The following is a 17,774-nucleotide window of genomic DNA, read 5'->3' as shown; positions in this document are numbered from 1 at the left end:
ACATATATAGAAGCATTACTAGTTATGGCAGGCCAGGAGCATCATCATACCCCTGGCAACGCGGTAGTCATGTGATCATGACTCGTCTCCCGTCGTGCCGGCGTACGATCATAATGTCACCACTTTATGAAATCTTCAATAACACTATACCTTATAATTATCATCGCATATATATCATAGATTTAAGTAAACATATATTTACAATAATTAATGAATTAGGATTGGTTATCATAATATACTCGAGTGAAGGGGGCGGGCGTAGGAGAGTTGGTGGCGGGGTGCCGGCAGCAAGGCGGCCACACGTCGCCCAGGTCCTCCAGGAGACAGTCATCCTCCTCTCCTGTCTTCTCTTCCTCAATATACATTTACCACCATGGCGGAGCATAATTTGGGCTGCGGCCCTCTCACCATCAAGTATCTAGTGTTCATCTTCAACTTCGTGTTCTTCGTGAGTCTCTAATTGCCGCTGTTAGGGCAGAAAATGTGACGTCATTCGCAGTGTTTTATCAGGAGGCGGAAGTTTTGTGGGGAATGGCGCATTTGGTCTGGTTATGGCGTCTTAAGGGGGCAGGAGAGGGTATTAATGGTGGCGGGTGATGGTTGGCATTGTAGGGGATTGTAGGGGTTGATGTGAGCTGGTAAACAGTCTCGGCCTATGGGGGTCTATGGTTTATTTTGGTTTTTCTTCTCCGTGCTAACAGGTTGTATTAATATCTATTTTAAACATGTATAGATAGTAAATATATACACGTGTGTGTGTGTGTGTGTGTGTGTGTTCGGGGGACTTTAATCTTGTACATTACTCTAAAACGTGATTGGTTCCGAGGACGCGATATGGCCCAATAGGCCTCTGTGCCCAGGCCTATTGGGCCATGGGTGGGGCAGATTTTGTCTCTTTATACTTAACGGGAGGAGTTTCACTTGTTGTGCACCCCATACCCATCCCGTGGGTGGTGGTGGAAGGGGTTAGAGGGGCACGCAACAGGTTCAGGAACGGAGCTCCACCGTTCCTCTAGCTAAGCCGGTGAAAATCTTGTGAGGGTAGTTATACAAGTGTTAATAGTACAGGTATATGTGTATATATATATACATAATGTGTGTATATCACGAAAATAAACACGTGATTAAAAATGTGAGTGTCAGACCACTGAGGAAAGTTGAAACAGGAATTTCCTTAAGTACTTTCGTATATTAATACATCTTCAGAAGGAGTGACTCCTTCTGAAGATGTATTAATATACGAAAGTACTTAAGGAAATTCCTGTTTCAATTTTCCTCCGTGGTCTGACACTGTCATATATACATAATGTTTACATATATTGTGCATATAGTTTTTATATCAAGTGATTAAAGAAGCGTCCAGTAAGTGTTAAACATTTTATGTCCCGTGATGAGTCTGTTAATTAGTCTTGTTCTGCACCCACCCAACTAGGCGGCAACTTTAATGGTGTCTGAGGCCTGGTCGAGGACCGGGCCGCAGGGACGCTAAGCCCCGAAATCATCTCGAGATAACCTCGAGATAACGACGCTGTTTGTCGACCTAATTGTATTTGTGCTGCTTTTTCAGCCATGTTCTCCCCTTTTTATCTTTTTTTTATTTGTTCTCGACTCATTTTATTCTTTATGCTCAATTAGTATTAAGCTTTAGTCATTGAAGTTTTTCATGCCCGAAACGCTTTGCATAATAGTGGCTTTAGGCACTGTATGTACTAGCCCTATCTATAAATCCATCATTCTTTGTAAAATCTCTTGAATGTATGTACCTTACCTAAATAAACATTTATTTATTTGTGTGTGCAGGCTGCACCTACTGTAAGCCTAGGAGTCATATCTAGAAGTCCTGCTAATCTTATTGGCTCCTTAGATGTGGGGTTCATCTTGCATGATAGAAGATGAAGGAATTGGTGTTGCCGCAGGTCTAAATTTTCTTGTACTTGAAATATTATTTCCTTCCCAACCCCAGGCTGCTCAAGGGCAATAAAAGATTACAATAAAAGCCTTTATTACGAGTAAAATTTATCATGCATTCAGAAACCAATACGGGAAGGAATACACAAGATAGTCGACTCTATCATTATTTCATTATGTCTGTGCCTAGCTTCAGACACAAGCATGTCTGTTACGCCTTTGGAAGTAAAGTGCAATAAAGGATAAGGCAAAGGATAACAGTTCACACGTTACAATTAACGTGTGAACTTTAGTTGGATTCGTATGCAATTTGAGCTCAAAGATTGTAAATAAATTTTTTTAGACTAGCAAAGGCAGTTCTTTACGTGCTCCACACTCTTATGAATAGGAGCCATCTCCAGCTGTCTCGACTGGTCTTCCAGCTGCACCATAGGACTAGTGCAAGGAGTCCTCAATGTCAATAATTTGGGAGAAGGCGCACTCTTTAACCAGAGCATCAATTTTGCTTGATGCAATGTAATTTGCTTCTTGTCAAAGGAAGGGATGTTCTTTAAGTCATTTTGGGTGGACAGTAATTTGGAAAGGGGTTCTTCCATGGAGTAGGAAAGTTACTGTTTTCTTTAGGTAGAGATGAACATTATACATTCAGGATACAGTAGCAGTTTTCCACTTGGGGGATTGTGACTTTCGAGAAGGCTTGGGTGCAGGGGTTGGGGTGGGTTAGCCTAAGCATCTAGATACCAATAAAGGCATTCAACAATGTTCCCCCCTCTTTTACCCCTATTTTTATTTGTTCTCAACACATTTTTTTCTTTTTACCCATTAGTTTTAAGCTTTAGTCATTAAGTTTTTCCTGCCCGAAACGCTTTGCGTAATAGTGGCTTTAGGCATTGTATGTACTAGCTCTATCTATAAAGCCAACAAACTTTGTAAAATCTCTTTATGTATGTACCTTACCTAAATAAAAATTATTATTATTATTATTAATTTCAGTAATACTTGCACAGGGGATACTTGCTTCCTTCCTTATAAGTAATTTAATTGTACTGAGGCATCTGAGGATAATCCTCATAGCTTTGTTTTGCTCTTTGTCCAGCTCTCTAAGCGTGCACTCGGGCACCAGAGCAAACATGGATCCAACATAATTGATCAGACCTAATTCATGAGAAAAATCTTTTGGCAATTCTCAAATCTTCTACAGCTGGGTGATAATCTGCCACAGCCTTGAAAGAAGCTTCTTCAATGTCCAAAGAGTTTGGGAAAGTTGGGGGGACGGGAGAGAAGGATGAGGAGTAGAAATTCTCGAAGGGAATGTGGATGGAGGATGAAGAGGCTAAAAAAATTGGTGGCTTATCAGATTGGCGTCGAGTGTTTTTCTTGGTTATTGATCTTGGCTTTGTTTGGATGGTGTGAGGCGGCTTGGTGGACTTGAGGTGAGGTGGAGAGTCGCGTTGGGTGAAGACGCCTCGGTCTTGGTTCTTCATGACTACTGTACTTCATTCTTGGTTCTTCTGCTGCAGGTGGATGTTTTCCTGTGTTCTAAGTCTTGTTACACTTCTTGGGCTAATGTTTCTTCTTGCTTCCGGTTGACATGGCCATGCTGTCGTTAGTTTGGCGAGGCCTCCACAAGGAATTCTTGTACGGAGAATTCTTCTTGGCTTCGTGGTTGGTCACTTGCCTTTGACATAGCTGAGGAATGCATCAGAAAACATTGCAGTTTGATTTTTTTTTCTACATTCAGGAGGTCTTTGTCAAGTGCTTGGCCATGATCCATTGGTTGATTTCGCTAATAAAGACCGATCTTGCACCAGGAATGGACGTGGGAAGTTGGTATTGAGGTGCAAATCACGGATTTCACTTCAGTGTTCTAGTAGTTTTTGAAGGTCTTCCTAGCTTGAAGTAGAGTACAATATCCAATGTCTCCCTCGTGTCAATGTTGATGGGTGTAACGCCGGCAACATCTTTTAAGAACCTTCAGGAAGTCGCTCTTGTTGAATGCATTGTCGAGAGGGTAGTCTAGACTTTGAAGCATGTGACGCTTTGTAGCCACCCCTCAATGGGTCGTTTTGGTGGGCAGGCAGCGACGTCTAGCAGAGTGCATTGTGTGCTCCCAACGCATGCAGAGTTTTCTTGGCCATGAAGGTTTTCTTTACATGGACAACCCAATCTAGCTACAAAATGGTGGTACTGTGGAAGCTCGAGACAAATATTTGCATCTGGTTACATAATTGCCGGTCATTTGGCTGCATCTGGTAGACAGGCAACCCTGACTGGGTGGACGTCGGTTCAGGATCTTTTTTGACTTATGATTAGGCCTAGTTTCATGTGAATGTTTGATAGTTAAGAACATTTTTCAGTCACGTTATTGTGACTTCAACTGCAATTATTCTCATTATAATTCTGGTTACATGGCCTGGATGATAATTGGCAATTCTAAGACCTGTTTGATAGTACATGTGAGTTCGTAGTTAGTTTTCAAAGCAATTGTACCACACACGTGCAGCAGGAAAATTCTCGTTGATTGATGGGCACAGTCGACCTCTTCGGTTTAAACATTCCGCTGGGGAAGATGGCTAACAGTGCTTAGTGGCTAATATGGATAGATGCTCAGAAACCATGTCACTGGAGCAATAATGTTGTCACATGGGAAATGTGAATTTATAAACATTTATAATATAATTTTGTCCAAAAATACTTTGGAAGTCATTAATTAGTGTTGAAATTGAGAGCCACTAATTATTCAGCATTTCAGGCTTGAACAATCTGATTTCTGAACCACTTTTTACTCTGGTATTTTTAATTAAAATTTGTCCATTTTGTATCATGTTTATACTTGAGACTATTAATTTTCCTTTTTATACCCTATCTTCCATTTATATGCTTTTACCTCGTCACCCCCTGGCTTTACCTTTGTGCAGGAATGTGGTCCGAGGGTTCAGGTGCCCTTCAAAACATTTGTGTACACAACATTCACAAATCTAAATGTTTAGAAATGCTTAGTGTAATATGTAATGCATAAATAGGTCTTAAGTTTTGGGAGCATGGGAATATATTTCAAGAAATCAATGAGGCTGAGTAAAACTACTCCAAGCATATACAAGGTGACCTTTCTGTCCAGGACAGATTTACTAGTTTAAGTGTGGGACAAGTATTTATTATGTCCAAAATTTGCAGGAATATCCATCTCTTGTTTAATAATTATTTTGTTTTTCACTTCCAGCTGACTGGTTTGGTTTTGATTGTGATGGGGGGCATAGCACAAGGTTTCTTCAGCTCGTACATGGACTTCTTTGGTGGAAAATATGAAACCCCAGCCATTGGCCTCATTATTTTGGGATCGATCATTCTTGTCATCTCCTTCTTTGGATGCTGTGGGGCAAAGAAGGAAAATGTGTACATGCTGAGAATAGTAAGTGTTCTAAGGTTGCTTAGTATTTAGTCGTTCAGTAATGTTGGTTATTGCGTTTATTGCAGATTTTTGTAATTTTATGCATGCTGTATCTGTTGAATTTGTATGTGTAACCCAAATACTGTAATAAAATGGCAATATTTGAATTTCCTCTAATTGTCATACTTTAATAGGATTTATTACTTTGTTAATTAGTTTTTGTAAAGCAGAGTTTAACTGGTCCTTGGCTACTTGCAATTGAAAGACATCTTTGACATATCGATTACAATAAAACTTTGCATGTAAAATGTTTATCAACGATCATTTGAAATGGGGAATTGCCAGTTTTAAATTTAGTTGCTAATGCAGTACACCTTTTTAAATGCTTGTATATTGTTCATGATGCAGGAGAAATTGTGATCAGTATTTTCAGTGCTTGTTAAAAATAAAACCGGCTCATAGTGTAGTTAATTCATTATACACTCCATACCCATCCTTATGGAGTGGGGGAAAAAGCCAGAGGCACATACTGGGCTCTAGAACTGAACCCCCAAAATTTGTTTGGCCAAGTCTTGATAAAAGTTTAATGAATTGCTATACAGTATTAAATTAATAATGGGTTAAAGACTGAGGAATATTCTAGTTTGGTCATTTGTGTAGGACAGCATGGTGGCAAAATAGTTATTGTACCGTGGAAAGATCGGAGGTAAAAAGATGGTTAATAATTGTAAGAGTAATGCTGGCGGGTTTATTCTTGACCAATCAAAATTGGTGCCATGGAAGATATATGGAAACATTTAATGGCAACAAGCATTTTCATCTGTAAATTCCCAAATTTCCGCTGAAGGCCTTTCTCATAAACTGATGTTAGCATTTTGGAGAAAATATCTATAGGGTTTGAATCTTGGAGAAGCCAATTTTTTTTATAGCTGCCAATATTAAACCTAGACAGGAAAAGATTGATATTTGCATTTAAAATTCCATCTTTCAAATTGGGGAAAAAAGTGCATAAAGTTAGATGTTAAGATTTGATTGATGAAAATAAAGCCACCACAAGAGGTGGCACAGGCATGATTAGTCTGTAGGTGTTAAGAGGTAAATCTTTTATACAACCAGTGAGCAAGATCAGTTGATTTTGCCCCTTAATGTTGTGGTTGTGTGTAATTACCTGAAGTGTAGTTACAGGATGAGAGCTACGCTCGTGGTGTCCCGTCTTCCCACCACTCTTGTCATATAACGCTTTGTGTATATAAAGTGTGTGTATTAAACATTCTTTAAATATTTTTGGTACAGTATTGTATAAAAAAAATCAAAGTAACATGATGCTGTGCCATAGGTGTTTCCAATGCATTGTGATAAGTGTTAATAGACGAATTTATTGATGGCAAAATTAAGCTGCATAGTTTTCTACATTCTCCTTAAATGAGAAGACAGCATTGTGATCCCTTAAAGATCCATGCCTCCAAGCAGAGATATTCTACATCACACCACTGAAATGGATTTCAAAGATGGAATAAAATTGGTTCACTGTAGTGAACAGCAAGTGTGTTAGACCAGAGTTACTTTATTTATTTTTGAAGCTTGTTATTACACTTGTTAATTACTAATGTTTATTATCCTATTTTAACAGTTTGCTTTCCTGATGGTGGTTGTCCTTTTGCTGGAGTTTGCCGCTGCTATCACTGTTGCCGTACTGCGACCAGATATTGAAAAGCTAGTCAAGGCGAACATGAATAAGACAATGAATGGCTATGGAGATAAAAAGAGCCTTGTAACGAAGACTTGGGATGATCTACAGCAGAATGTAAATATAGTTCTGTAATTTTGTTTAAGATTTTTTGTTTTGTTTTGGGTTGTTTCATTCCACATGTTGATTTTTATCTCAATTTTATAATTTTTAAACTGAAATTAATCTTTTTTGTCTTCAGTACCACTGCTGTGGAACCACAAACTTCACAGACTGGGAAGAGACAAGTTACGGCAGAAATGTGACTATCCTGGGCGTACCCGACTCTTGCTGTAAGAACGTTGCTGAAGGCTGTGGTCACAATATTTTTAACCTGACCAAACCTGATGAGGAAATCTACACTGAAGGCTGCTTCTTTGCTCTAACGAATTCTGCTCGTGCCAACCTTGGAGCGATCATTGGAAGCATAGTCATTATAGCTCTACTTCAGGCAAGTTTTATTTTTTTATTTTTTTCTGGCAGGATGTGAGTAGAGAAGAGAGGTGGCTAAATAAGGTTTGTGAAAGGGCATTATTTCAGGTTGCAGGGTTATCTTGAGATGATTTCGGGGCTTTAGTGTCCCCGTGGCCCGGTCCTCGACCAGGCCTCCACCCCCAGGAAGCAGCCCGTGACAGCTGACTAACACCCAGGTACCTATTTTACTGCTAGGTAACAGGGGCATAGGATGAAAGAAACTGCCCATTGTTTCTCGCCGGCGCCTGGGATCGAACCCAGGACCACAGGATCACAAGTTCAGTGTGCTGTCCGCTCGGCCGACCGGCTCCCTTCAAGGGTACAAGAAACCTGTACTTATGATCTGGGTATCCCTAGACTAACTGGACAGTAGTAACCATCTCGCTTCATGCAGATCAGTGTTCAATTCCTGACTGTCATTGTTAGGACATCAATCCTTCCACCCTGTCCCATCCCTTGTCCTAATCCCTTCAAAGTTGACCAATCCACACACTAGAAAATGAAGGGACGACGACATTTTGGTCCATCCTGAACCATTCTCAAGTCGACTGAGAATGGTCCAGGATGGACCATTCCATACTTCACCCAGAACGGAAGGGTGAAGTAATACCCTTCAAAGTATTACTTGTAATAGCGTGGCGCTTTCTCCTGATGGTTCTCTCCCTTTCCATAGGTCAACCGATATTCCACAGGGAGCAACTAAAAAATTGCCTAATGCTTGCGGTACTAATTTTGCTGCTAGGTAAAATAGAGGCATCGGGTGGGAAAAATATTGCTCGCCTGTTTGTCCTGCCTAGGAATTGAACCTGCTTCCCTAGATTGAACATAAACCACTGCTACAGATCCATTGACGTAAAGCAAAATGTGTTCTGGAGTAAACTTGGAGAAGCTGAAAGAGGAGAAATGATACCACTGGATATGAATAATGTATTAGGCATGGAATAACTTTTTTTTATATAATTATAGCTTCATGCTGTAATATTAAATGACCAGTGGCGCTTCTACTACGCATAAGTTTGCTTTAGGTATTTCGCAAACTTTTCAAACACTGGTATATTGTTCCTAATTAGTACTTGTGGCTTCTAGTAAATGTCTAGAAAAGTGACTTGTGAGTTTGGGGGTCATTGTTCGTATGCTCAGGGTATGGTTTTCTAACATTACAGGAAGACTGTACCATTATTGCATGCATGCATGCAGATGATGCCTCTTGCACTGTGCAAGGGTTACAAAGGTTGAGCATGGGGTTGAAACATAAGCCATTTCATCCTAATGTATTCATTATGTATTCAAAGGGAGCCGGTCGGCCGAGCGGACAGCACGCTGGACTTGTGATCTTGTGGTACCGGGTTCAATCCCGGGCGCCGGCGAGAAACAATGGGCAGAGTTTTTCACCCTATGTCCCTGTTACCTAGCAGTAAAATAGGTACCTGGGTGTTAGTCAGCTGTCACAGGCTGCTTCCTGGGGGTGGATGCCTGGTCGAGGACCAGGCCGCGGGGACACTAAAGCCCCGAAATCATCTAAAGATAACCATCAAGATCAAGATATGAAAATTGAGAGGGTAGTTAAGAATGTTTATAGGGTCAGTGCTGTTCAAAATCGGGAAAGTGGTGGCGATATTTCCCAATCTTTGAATCGGTCCATAGGGAAATGGCGCCACTCCAGGCCTTTCCCTCCTATCGGAGTCTAATGTAGTAATTACTTCAACTGGGGGAAAAGGTGTGGGAAGCCAGGTTATTTTTTTAATTTAAAGGCATTTTTTCTAAATTTTCTTGTAATGTTTTCATTTTTTATAAAGCTGCTTATTAACACTTGTTCTGCAGGTCTACCCGAAGCCATTCTAAAAATCGGTCGAACGCCTGTGGTGGCTTTTGCCCTAAGTTTGCTAATTACATTGGTGCAGTATGTAGCAGACAGATGTTGATTAACATTTATATAGTCTGAATGACAAGTGATCATTGAATACATATAAATACAGTATACAAGGTGTTGGATGAATTTAGAATATTGGTGAATGTAGAGATAGTGTAAAAGAAAATGTTAAATTGGTGATGCATAAAGGCAGGAAAGTTATGTAGTTGGCAACAGGTGCTATTGTTAGTGCTGTCCCAGCTTCACGAAAAGTTAGAATAATTTTTCTCCTTGGTATTATCATGAAGTTTTTTTAGTATGGATAATTCGTGAAATTAGTGTGAAACCTAATGAACAAATCCACAAGGGCCGTGACGAGGATTCGAACCTGCGTCCGGGACCATCCCAGACACTGCCTTAATCGACTGAGCTACGACAGGGTAAAAGAGTTGAAACCGAAGTTCTACTGAACTTACTGGATCCCGTAGCCTCTCCGAGGCACAAACCAGTAACATGTTCGTTTAATGCTTTCATTGTCTAAAGTCTTGTCTACACCACACACTCCTCTCTAAACCATTGACACTGAAATTTATTTCTCTGCCACATTTGTACCTCACCTTGAGGACGGCTGCTTCCTTGGACTCAAGTAGTGGCAAAGTTGTGTGACAAATAATTGTTGCCGTTGTTTGATGGCTGCACTTTCATCAAAGTTGTTAATGTAATGTATAGTCTTGGCAGCTTGTATTAAAGTGGATACAGCTTGGAATGTGGCATGAACAGTCCCTCGGTATCCACAGAACCACTTTGCTGAATGCATGTTGTCTTCCATGTTGCTGCGTCACGGACTTTAGGCTCTCGTTTGAACCAGATATTTATTTGGTATCGATTAATAAATTTGACACTAGGGATCTCCTTGTGGTTTAGTGATAGTGTACATTTCCCACCCCACGAATAATTTCATCTGGGTGTGATCTGGCTAGGAAGAGTTGAGACGCATCCTTAATTGTTATCCCTCTTTACTCTGCAGCAATTGTGAGGAGGATGGGGAGGGGGGGGGTGGAGCTTGATAGTAAACCAATTATGGTGGTAGTGTTCCAGGAAGACGGTTTGGTAAACTGTCTTTAGTTAATGTTCATTAACTAAAACTTGATGAACATTACCTATGCGAAAGGGAGTTACCATGAATTGGCATGGTACATACTAACATACCAATTCATAGAATACATACTAACATGCATGTTAGGTTTGAGAGCCATAAAATACTATAGTTTTTCTTTATAATCACACTTTGGCATGGTTTAGACCTGATGGGTAACAATAACTAGTGAAATTTTACGAATTTTAATTTTTTTTTTTCTTAAGCAATACTTAAATTTAACTAAAAGTTACTTCCAGGTTGTTGGTGTGTGGATGTCTTGTTGCCTCATCAGAGCAGTGAAGGAGCGATACGAGATCTTATAAATCAGGGCTGTGAATTGCTTCCTGGTGAAGAGGGACTTCTGAAGGGAATTTGAGCAGCATTTGAATTGCAAGAGGAAGCTGGTCACAAATTTGTTTTTGCCCTTGTAATTGTTTTTTTATCATTTGTAGCCAGCTGTAGTGTCCAGGTTAATACGGAATGTTTTTTTTCTGGTATATATATATATGTAGTCCTGATTTTGCTTCATTGCTAAATATATTAATGGCAACATATCTAAGCCTCTTGAAGGTAATGAAGTAACTTATTATTTTTTTTTTTTTGTTGATTAAAGGAATGTGAACCTCCATTAAGCCTCACTAAGGCTACGGGAGAATATTGGTACTAATAGTACTCCCCCCCCCCCCATTGAGGTAGGGTTGATTCTTTTTTTTTTTTTTAAAGGAACAGTATTTTTAAGTTCCCCATCAATTTTTGTTTTATACTACTTCAGTAATGAGGTGTATCATATTATTACCAACTAGTAAATATCTAATTTGAATACTTGTGTACTTTAGCCAAAGATCAGTTGTGTGTACTCTGCCCTTACTCAGTAAACATAATTTATAATTAACTTTTAATTACCTTGCTACTTGTATAGGTGTAACAATGGACCAAGATCATTGCTGGAGCTAAATGTGTAAATGTCATTACGAGGACGGTAATGAGCGAGATGCGTTGGAGTTTGACTTGGGATACTACATACCTTACCTTGAGGTGCTTCCGGGGCTTAGCGTCCCCGCGGCCCGGTCGTTGACCAGGCCTCCTGGTTGCCGGACTGATCAACCAGGCTGTTAGACGCGGCTGCTCGCAGCCTGACGTATGAGTCACAGCTTGGTTGATCAGGTATCCTTTGGAGGTGCTTATCCAGTTCTCCAGTACATGGTCAACCAGGCTTTGCCTTTTTGATAATTACTGTACGGTACTTGGAATACTTATTCTCCTTAAGTTCTCTCAATTCTCCCTAAATTTTCTCTTATTCTCCACAGCCTTGCTGTGGTTTGGGAGGATGCTTGTGTATGATGCCATGGAGATATTGTGGGTTGCCTCAGCCGTCCTCTAAAGGAATCGTGTATCATATGTGCAAAGAAGCCATGCATGGTACCTGATTGATGGATTGATGAAGATTAAGCCACCCAAAAGGTGGCACGGGCATGAATAGCCCGTAAGTGGTGGCCCTTTTAAGCCATTACCAGTATCAATAGATGATATTAGAGATCTGTGGCGGTGCGACTGCACCCTGTGTGACGGGAGATGTCTCCCTTGTGAATGTATGAAGATGAAGCCACCCAAAAGGTGGCACGGGCATGAATAGCCCGTAAGTGGAGGCCCTTTTAAGCCATCGCCAGTATCAATAGATGATACTGGAGATCTGTGGAGGTGCGACTGCACCCTGCGCATGGTATCTGTACGAGTGATCATACCATCTGCCAGAGGGGTTGTTTGTGAGGGGGCAGCTCTTGGTAGGCTTGGATGTTGGCTGAACCACAAGGAAGAAAGAGGTCTGCACCAATGTTGGAGTGTGTTCAATGCCATAAGACTTGCAAAAATAGAGCACCATTTGGCATGACTGAAGTTTCGTGTACTGGCCAAGGCTTGGTCATCTGTGCTATCCCCATAGTTGGTATATCCTGGCTCTGGGGGCCCAACATTTCGTAAAAATGAGATGCAGTAAACAAACTTCTCAAACTTGGGCACATAGGATGAGCGAGGGAGCCGAGCGGACAGCACACAGGACTTGTGGTCCTGGGTTTGATCCCAGGCGCCGGCAAGAAACAATGGGCTGAGTTTCTTTCACCCTATGCCCCTGTTACCTAGCAGTAAAATAGGTACCTGGGTGTTAGTCAGCTGTCACGGGCTAGTTCCTGGGGGTGGAGGCCTGGTCGAGGACCGGGCCGCGGGGACACTAAAGCCCCGAAATCATCTCGAGATAACCTAAAGATCTCAAGATGACCAGGTCCCATTACTGGATTGTGAAGGAAGATCTGCATAGCTCCAGCTACTGTTGGTTTAAACCTGGATTTGTCTTTGTACCGCCCTGCTGCTGCTCTCCATTCCACTTGCTTGTCAGGGACGCCTTAACATCCCCATTGGTGACAACCTCATCACTTGTGACACCTTTGGTTATTCCAACTGCACTTGCCTCCTCCTTGCTGGGGAGGAGGGGTGGGGGTGATGACTGAAGTCCTTGCAGCTGTCTAAATGACCTTTTAATCTCAATTGTTTCGTTTTTTCTTGTTCATATTGTGCATAATAATGCAAAGTTATATTTCAAATATTGTCTTTTCATATATATTGGGTAGTACAGTATTGTTATTATAGTTAACCTTTCATTTGAATGTGCTACATGGCCTGGATGGCTACCTTTTTATTTGAATGTGCCCTCAGCCGTAATCCACAATCATAATGCCTAAAGAACCAACTAAAATTTTTAACACGAGCATTGAGACCACTCTGCCACATGAGCCACAGCTTCCTCTAATATCTTCTCCCTTTACTGTCTAGCCCACTGTCGATGTGATGGGTCTTGGTGGGCTGTTGTTTGTTAAAGATTCAGCTACTCGGAACAAGTTCCAAGTAGCACGGGCTATGGTGAGCCCATAACTCGCCTGGCACAGGAGCGGGGCAAGTAGCACGGGCTATGGTGAGCCCGTAACTCACTTGGCACAGGAGCGGCGCAAGTAGTACGGGCTATGGTGAGCCCATAACTCACTTGGCACAGGAGCGGCGCAAGTAGTACGGGCTATGGTGAGCCCATAACTCGCTTGGCACAGGAGCTGGGCAAGTAGCACGGGCTATAGTGAGCCAGTAGTGGACTTGCCTGGCACATGAGCGGTGTGCTCTCTTGGTGGGTGGCGGCTTGAGTGTTGGATCAACAGGATGGCATTTCATCTGTCCTCTTAGAGCCTTCTGCTCCTGCAGCCTTAACTAATTTTGCTAGATATTCTCATGTTTCTTCCCTCCAACTTTTTTTTGGATAAAGCTTCCTGAAGACTCTGTTCCGATTTAGAACATTCTTTTGTGACTACTTCTGTTTTGACGAAAGGTAAGTTGGGAAGGCACTTTTCTGTCTCGTAGAACGTACCTGACGTGTTAGAGCGAGGGGGAAAACTTTTGTCAAACTCTGCCTTCGTTATTGAACCCGATCTTGACTGACGGTCTGATTGCGTCATGTATATCCACGATGCACCCATGAGAAGGGCCTGTTTTGCTAGGTTCCCTAATTGTGGCTCCACGGTGGGTGTGAGGGCTTAACTGTGGATGAAATCGTATTCTTGTTCGTTCTGTACCTGTTGTTATAGATTCAGCTACTCGGTATAAGTTCCAAGTAGCACGGGCTATGGTGAGCCCGTAACTTACCTGGCACAGGAGCGGGGCAAGAAGCACGGGCTATGGTGAGCCCCTAACTTACCTGGCACAGGAGCAGGGAAAGAAGCACGGGCTATGGTGAGCCCGTAACTTACCTGGCACAGGAGCGGGGCAAGTAGCACGGGCTATGGTTAGCCTCGTTCTGTACCTATTTCTGACCCTCCTTCAACTTCTCACTCATGGTGTAGCCGACCAGGCCCCCTGAGTCAGATTGATAGACTTACAGGCTTCGTTGGGTCCAGACTCTGCTTCTGCTTTGACTCCTGACCCTTTGTTTTCCCACCTCTGTGGCAGGGTTGAGCCCTGCAGTGTTCAAAATTGATTAGAAATGTTTAAATATCGTTTAAAAAAAATTTCTACCTGAAATTTTAGCCAAATATCCGGAGTTTAGCAACTGTCTCTCGAATTTTGATGTATAAATCAAAATGCATCACATTTTGATGTATAAATGTAATAAGGTTTCCCCAAAATGAAACCCTAAATTGTTAAAAGGTGTTGGCAAAATTGACGGTCAGTGGCTGGCCTTAGACTAACAGCCTGGATTCACTGCGTCACATCAATGGCGCTAACAAAGGTCAAACCTTCATGTGCCGCTTTCCTGGAGAGACAAGTGGCTTTACCGGGGAACTTTAAACTATTAAACGAATACCTTCCATGTGCCATTGTTCCTTGCAGCGGACTTGCAGTCGATGAGTCACAATAACGTGGCTAAAGTCTGTTGACCAGACCACACACTAGAAGGTGAAGGGACGTATTATTATTATTAACATCTTTATCGACAAAATTAATTACAATTTTGCCTAATCTGAGGATTTTGATTTTGAATTGAGTCTTATTAAAGTGAGGATAATGCTGGTATTCACTGTCACGCAGGACAGAGGGTCATACATAAGACAATAGGTCTAAACTGTAGGCTGAAGCGCGCATATATCATGGTTACAATCAATGGTTTAATGTATGGATATGTGAAAACAACTTTCTACTGTGCACTGCCACACAAGGGCAGGGATGGGTTCATAAGTGACGCGGCTTAGAAGGGACGACGACGTTTCGGTCTGTCCTGGACAATGGACTTGAGAATGGTCCAGGACGGACCGAAACGTCGTCGTCCCTTCACCTTCTAGTGTGTGGTCTGGTCAACATACTTGCAATGTTCTGGAACCTTTTTAACCTTTGCCATACTGTAATGATCCAACCCCAACACTGGTTGTGCCTTATCCATAGATTTAACAGTTGAGCTTTGCTGGGTTTCCAACCATATTGATGGAAACGTCCTGCTCTGTCCTTTTACCAGAGCAGGACATTACCTGCAGGCAGGACTCTTGTCCCTTTACTAGAGCACTGTCCCATCCTGAGTAAATCTTTTCAGTGTTGTGAGGACGTATTTAATCAAGATGGATGGATGGCTATTACGAATTCTAATATATACTATCAAATGTGACTCGTTCAACTGACTCGACCACCGAAACAGACGTTTCCCCCCACTTCCTAAGGTTAGGCTTCACTGTTGTTGTTTTAGATTCAACTACTCTGAACAAAAGTTCCAAGTAGCACGGGCTATGGTGAGCCCGTAGTGGACTTGCCTGGCACAGGAGCGGAACTTCGCATTAACCTCACACTATTAACTCGCGGCCGCTTGATGGAAGAGACATGCACCTCTCTCCTCATTTTCAGACGACCATACATTTTTCTCTCACTGACCTCTTTGGTCATATCTCCTCCACAACACTACTTCGGTGACTGACTAATTTTATATCACTCGTATCCCTGCTCTCAGTGTGATAGTCTCTGTGATATTTAGGAACCCCTTGAATATTGTTACACTGACGCTACTTATATATATAATATGCGAACAAGAATGGAATGGTCTGAATGGTCCCCAGGACTATATGCAACTGAAAACTCTCACCCCAGAAGTGACTCGAACCCATACTGCCAGCAGAGTGCTCCTGGCAGTATGGGTTCCAGTCACTTCTGGGGTGTGAGTTTTCAGTTATATATATAATATTTATATATACAATATAAATTTATTTAGTTATTAATTTATTTAGTTATTTATTTAGTTATCTAGTTAGTTATCTAGTTAGTTAGTTTAGTTATTCTTTAGGTTGACATCCAGGTCTTCCCCAAGGTAGAACTACTGATCTTCCTCAGGGTACAACCCCCCCCCCCCCACACAGCAATTGCTTCTGACTACCGGGGGCTTGGTTACTACTAGGTGAACAGAGATATTAGACAAAAGAAAACGTGCCCAACCACTTCTGTCCAACCCGGGAATTGAACCCGTGGATTCCCGATTGTAAGTCGAGAACGAAGCCAACTGTACTAAAAAGACCCATTTAACTCTTCGCGATTGTACGTTCTTTAAGTAAATATTTACTTTTGTTCATTGGATTTTAGTGGAAGTTCCTCTGCCCTAGAATCTCCTCCCCCGTCTCCTTACATGGTTCTAGAGTTCTGAATCTTGCCGGGAGATCAGGGGCCAGATTCACGAAAGCACTTACGAACCTGTACATCTTTTCTCAAACTTTGGCGGCTTTGTTTCCAATTATTTAACAGTTAATGAGCTTCGAAGCACCAGGAGGCTGTTTATAACAATAACAACAGTTGAATGGGAATTTTTCATGTTTGTAAACTGTTTAATAAATATAACCAAAGCCGTTAAAGATTGAGGAAAAATGTACACGTTCGTAAGTGCTTGCGTAAGTGCTTTCGTGAATCTGGCCCCAGGTCTGAATCTTGCCGGAAGATCCCGGAGAGCGGTGTTACATCCGCTCCTCCGCTAACCTTAGCCTCCTTGAATGACTTAACCCGGTGTGGTTTCCGGTAACTTCAGCTCTGACACTACTGTTGTTGAGTCTAGCTACACTTAATGTATGCAGCATTTGTGGGAGTGATTTGGTAATACTGCATGGTACACGACGCCATTAGGCTGTGGAATGTTTTTACTGTCCGAAACGCTTTGCGTAATAAGAGGCTTTATGTATTGAAATTGAAATAAGTTTATTGAGGTAAAATACACACAAAGGGATGAGGTAGCTCAAGCTATTCTCACCCCGTTCAGTACATCGTGTTAATATATACATAGACACACATCACAAGCAATAAACATTACCAAACATTCTGGGAGATAAACATATACATTTCCTACTTTATGCATTGTATTTACTAGATATATAAATCCATCCATGTTTTGTATCTCGCCTTGTATGTATGTACTTTACCCGAATAAATATTTGATTTGATTTAATGTAGAGATAAAGAGGCCAGGCTTGACTTGTGAGAGTTTGGTCCACCAGGCTGTTGCTTGGAGCGGCCCGCAGGCCCACATACCCACCACAACCCGGTTAATTGGTCCGGCACTCCTTGGAGGAAACAATCTAGTTTCCTCTTGTATTTGGTGCATAATAAAGAAATTTCAGTGAATTGGAAGATAAGCTTGTGGAAGACAAGATAGGGAGCCGGTCGGCCGAGCGGACAGCACGCTGTACTTGTGATCCTGGGTTTGATCCCGCGCGCCGGCGAGAAACAATGGGCAGAGTTTCTTTCACCCTATGCCCCTGTTACCTAGCAGTAAATAGGTACCTGGGTGTTAGTCAGCTGT

At 41.9% G+C, this 17,774-nt stretch overlaps 1 protein-coding gene across 1 annotated transcript; it reads left to right on the top strand.

Moving 5' to 3' along the window:
- The first annotated feature begins 287 nt into the window (after window positions 1–287).
- LOC123774317 (23 kDa integral membrane protein) lies at window positions 288–11,371 on the top strand. Its single transcript, XM_069307886.1, has 5 exons — window positions 288–448; window positions 5,129–5,317; window positions 6,927–7,100; window positions 7,225–7,467; window positions 10,735–11,371. Exons 1-5 carry the CDS (start codon window positions 374–376, stop codon window positions 10,804–10,806), a joined length of 753 nt encoding a protein of 250 aa, XP_069163987.1. The 5' UTR covers window positions 288–373; the 3' UTR covers window positions 10,807–11,371.
- The last annotated feature ends 6,403 nt before the right edge of the window (window positions 11,372–17,774 follow it).

This window comes from Procambarus clarkii, chromosome 61, assembly GCF_040958095.1.
Source record: "Procambarus clarkii isolate CNS0578487 chromosome 61, FALCON_Pclarkii_2.0, whole genome shotgun sequence".
In the NCBI taxonomy this organism is placed as follows: domain Eukaryota; kingdom Metazoa; phylum Arthropoda; class Malacostraca; order Decapoda; family Cambaridae; genus Procambarus; species Procambarus clarkii.
This window is presented reverse-complemented; position numbering and strand designations above follow the sequence as displayed.

What these genes read in the sequence shown, in the direction of transcription:
- LOC123774317 (XM_069307886.1), top strand. Translation starts at nt 374, where the DNA reads ATGGCGGAGCATAATTTGGGCTGCGGCCCTCTCACCATCAAGTATCTA. An exon ending in TCTTCAACTTCGTGTTCTTC is followed by an intron (nt 449 to 5,128) that starts GTGAGTCTCTAA and finishes TTTCACTTCCAG; the next exon opens with CTGACTGGTTTGGTTTTGAT. An exon ending in GGGATGATCTACAGCAGAAT is followed by an intron (nt 7,101 to 7,224) that starts GTAAATATAGTT and finishes TTTTGTCTTCAG; the next exon opens with TACCACTGCTGTGGAACCAC.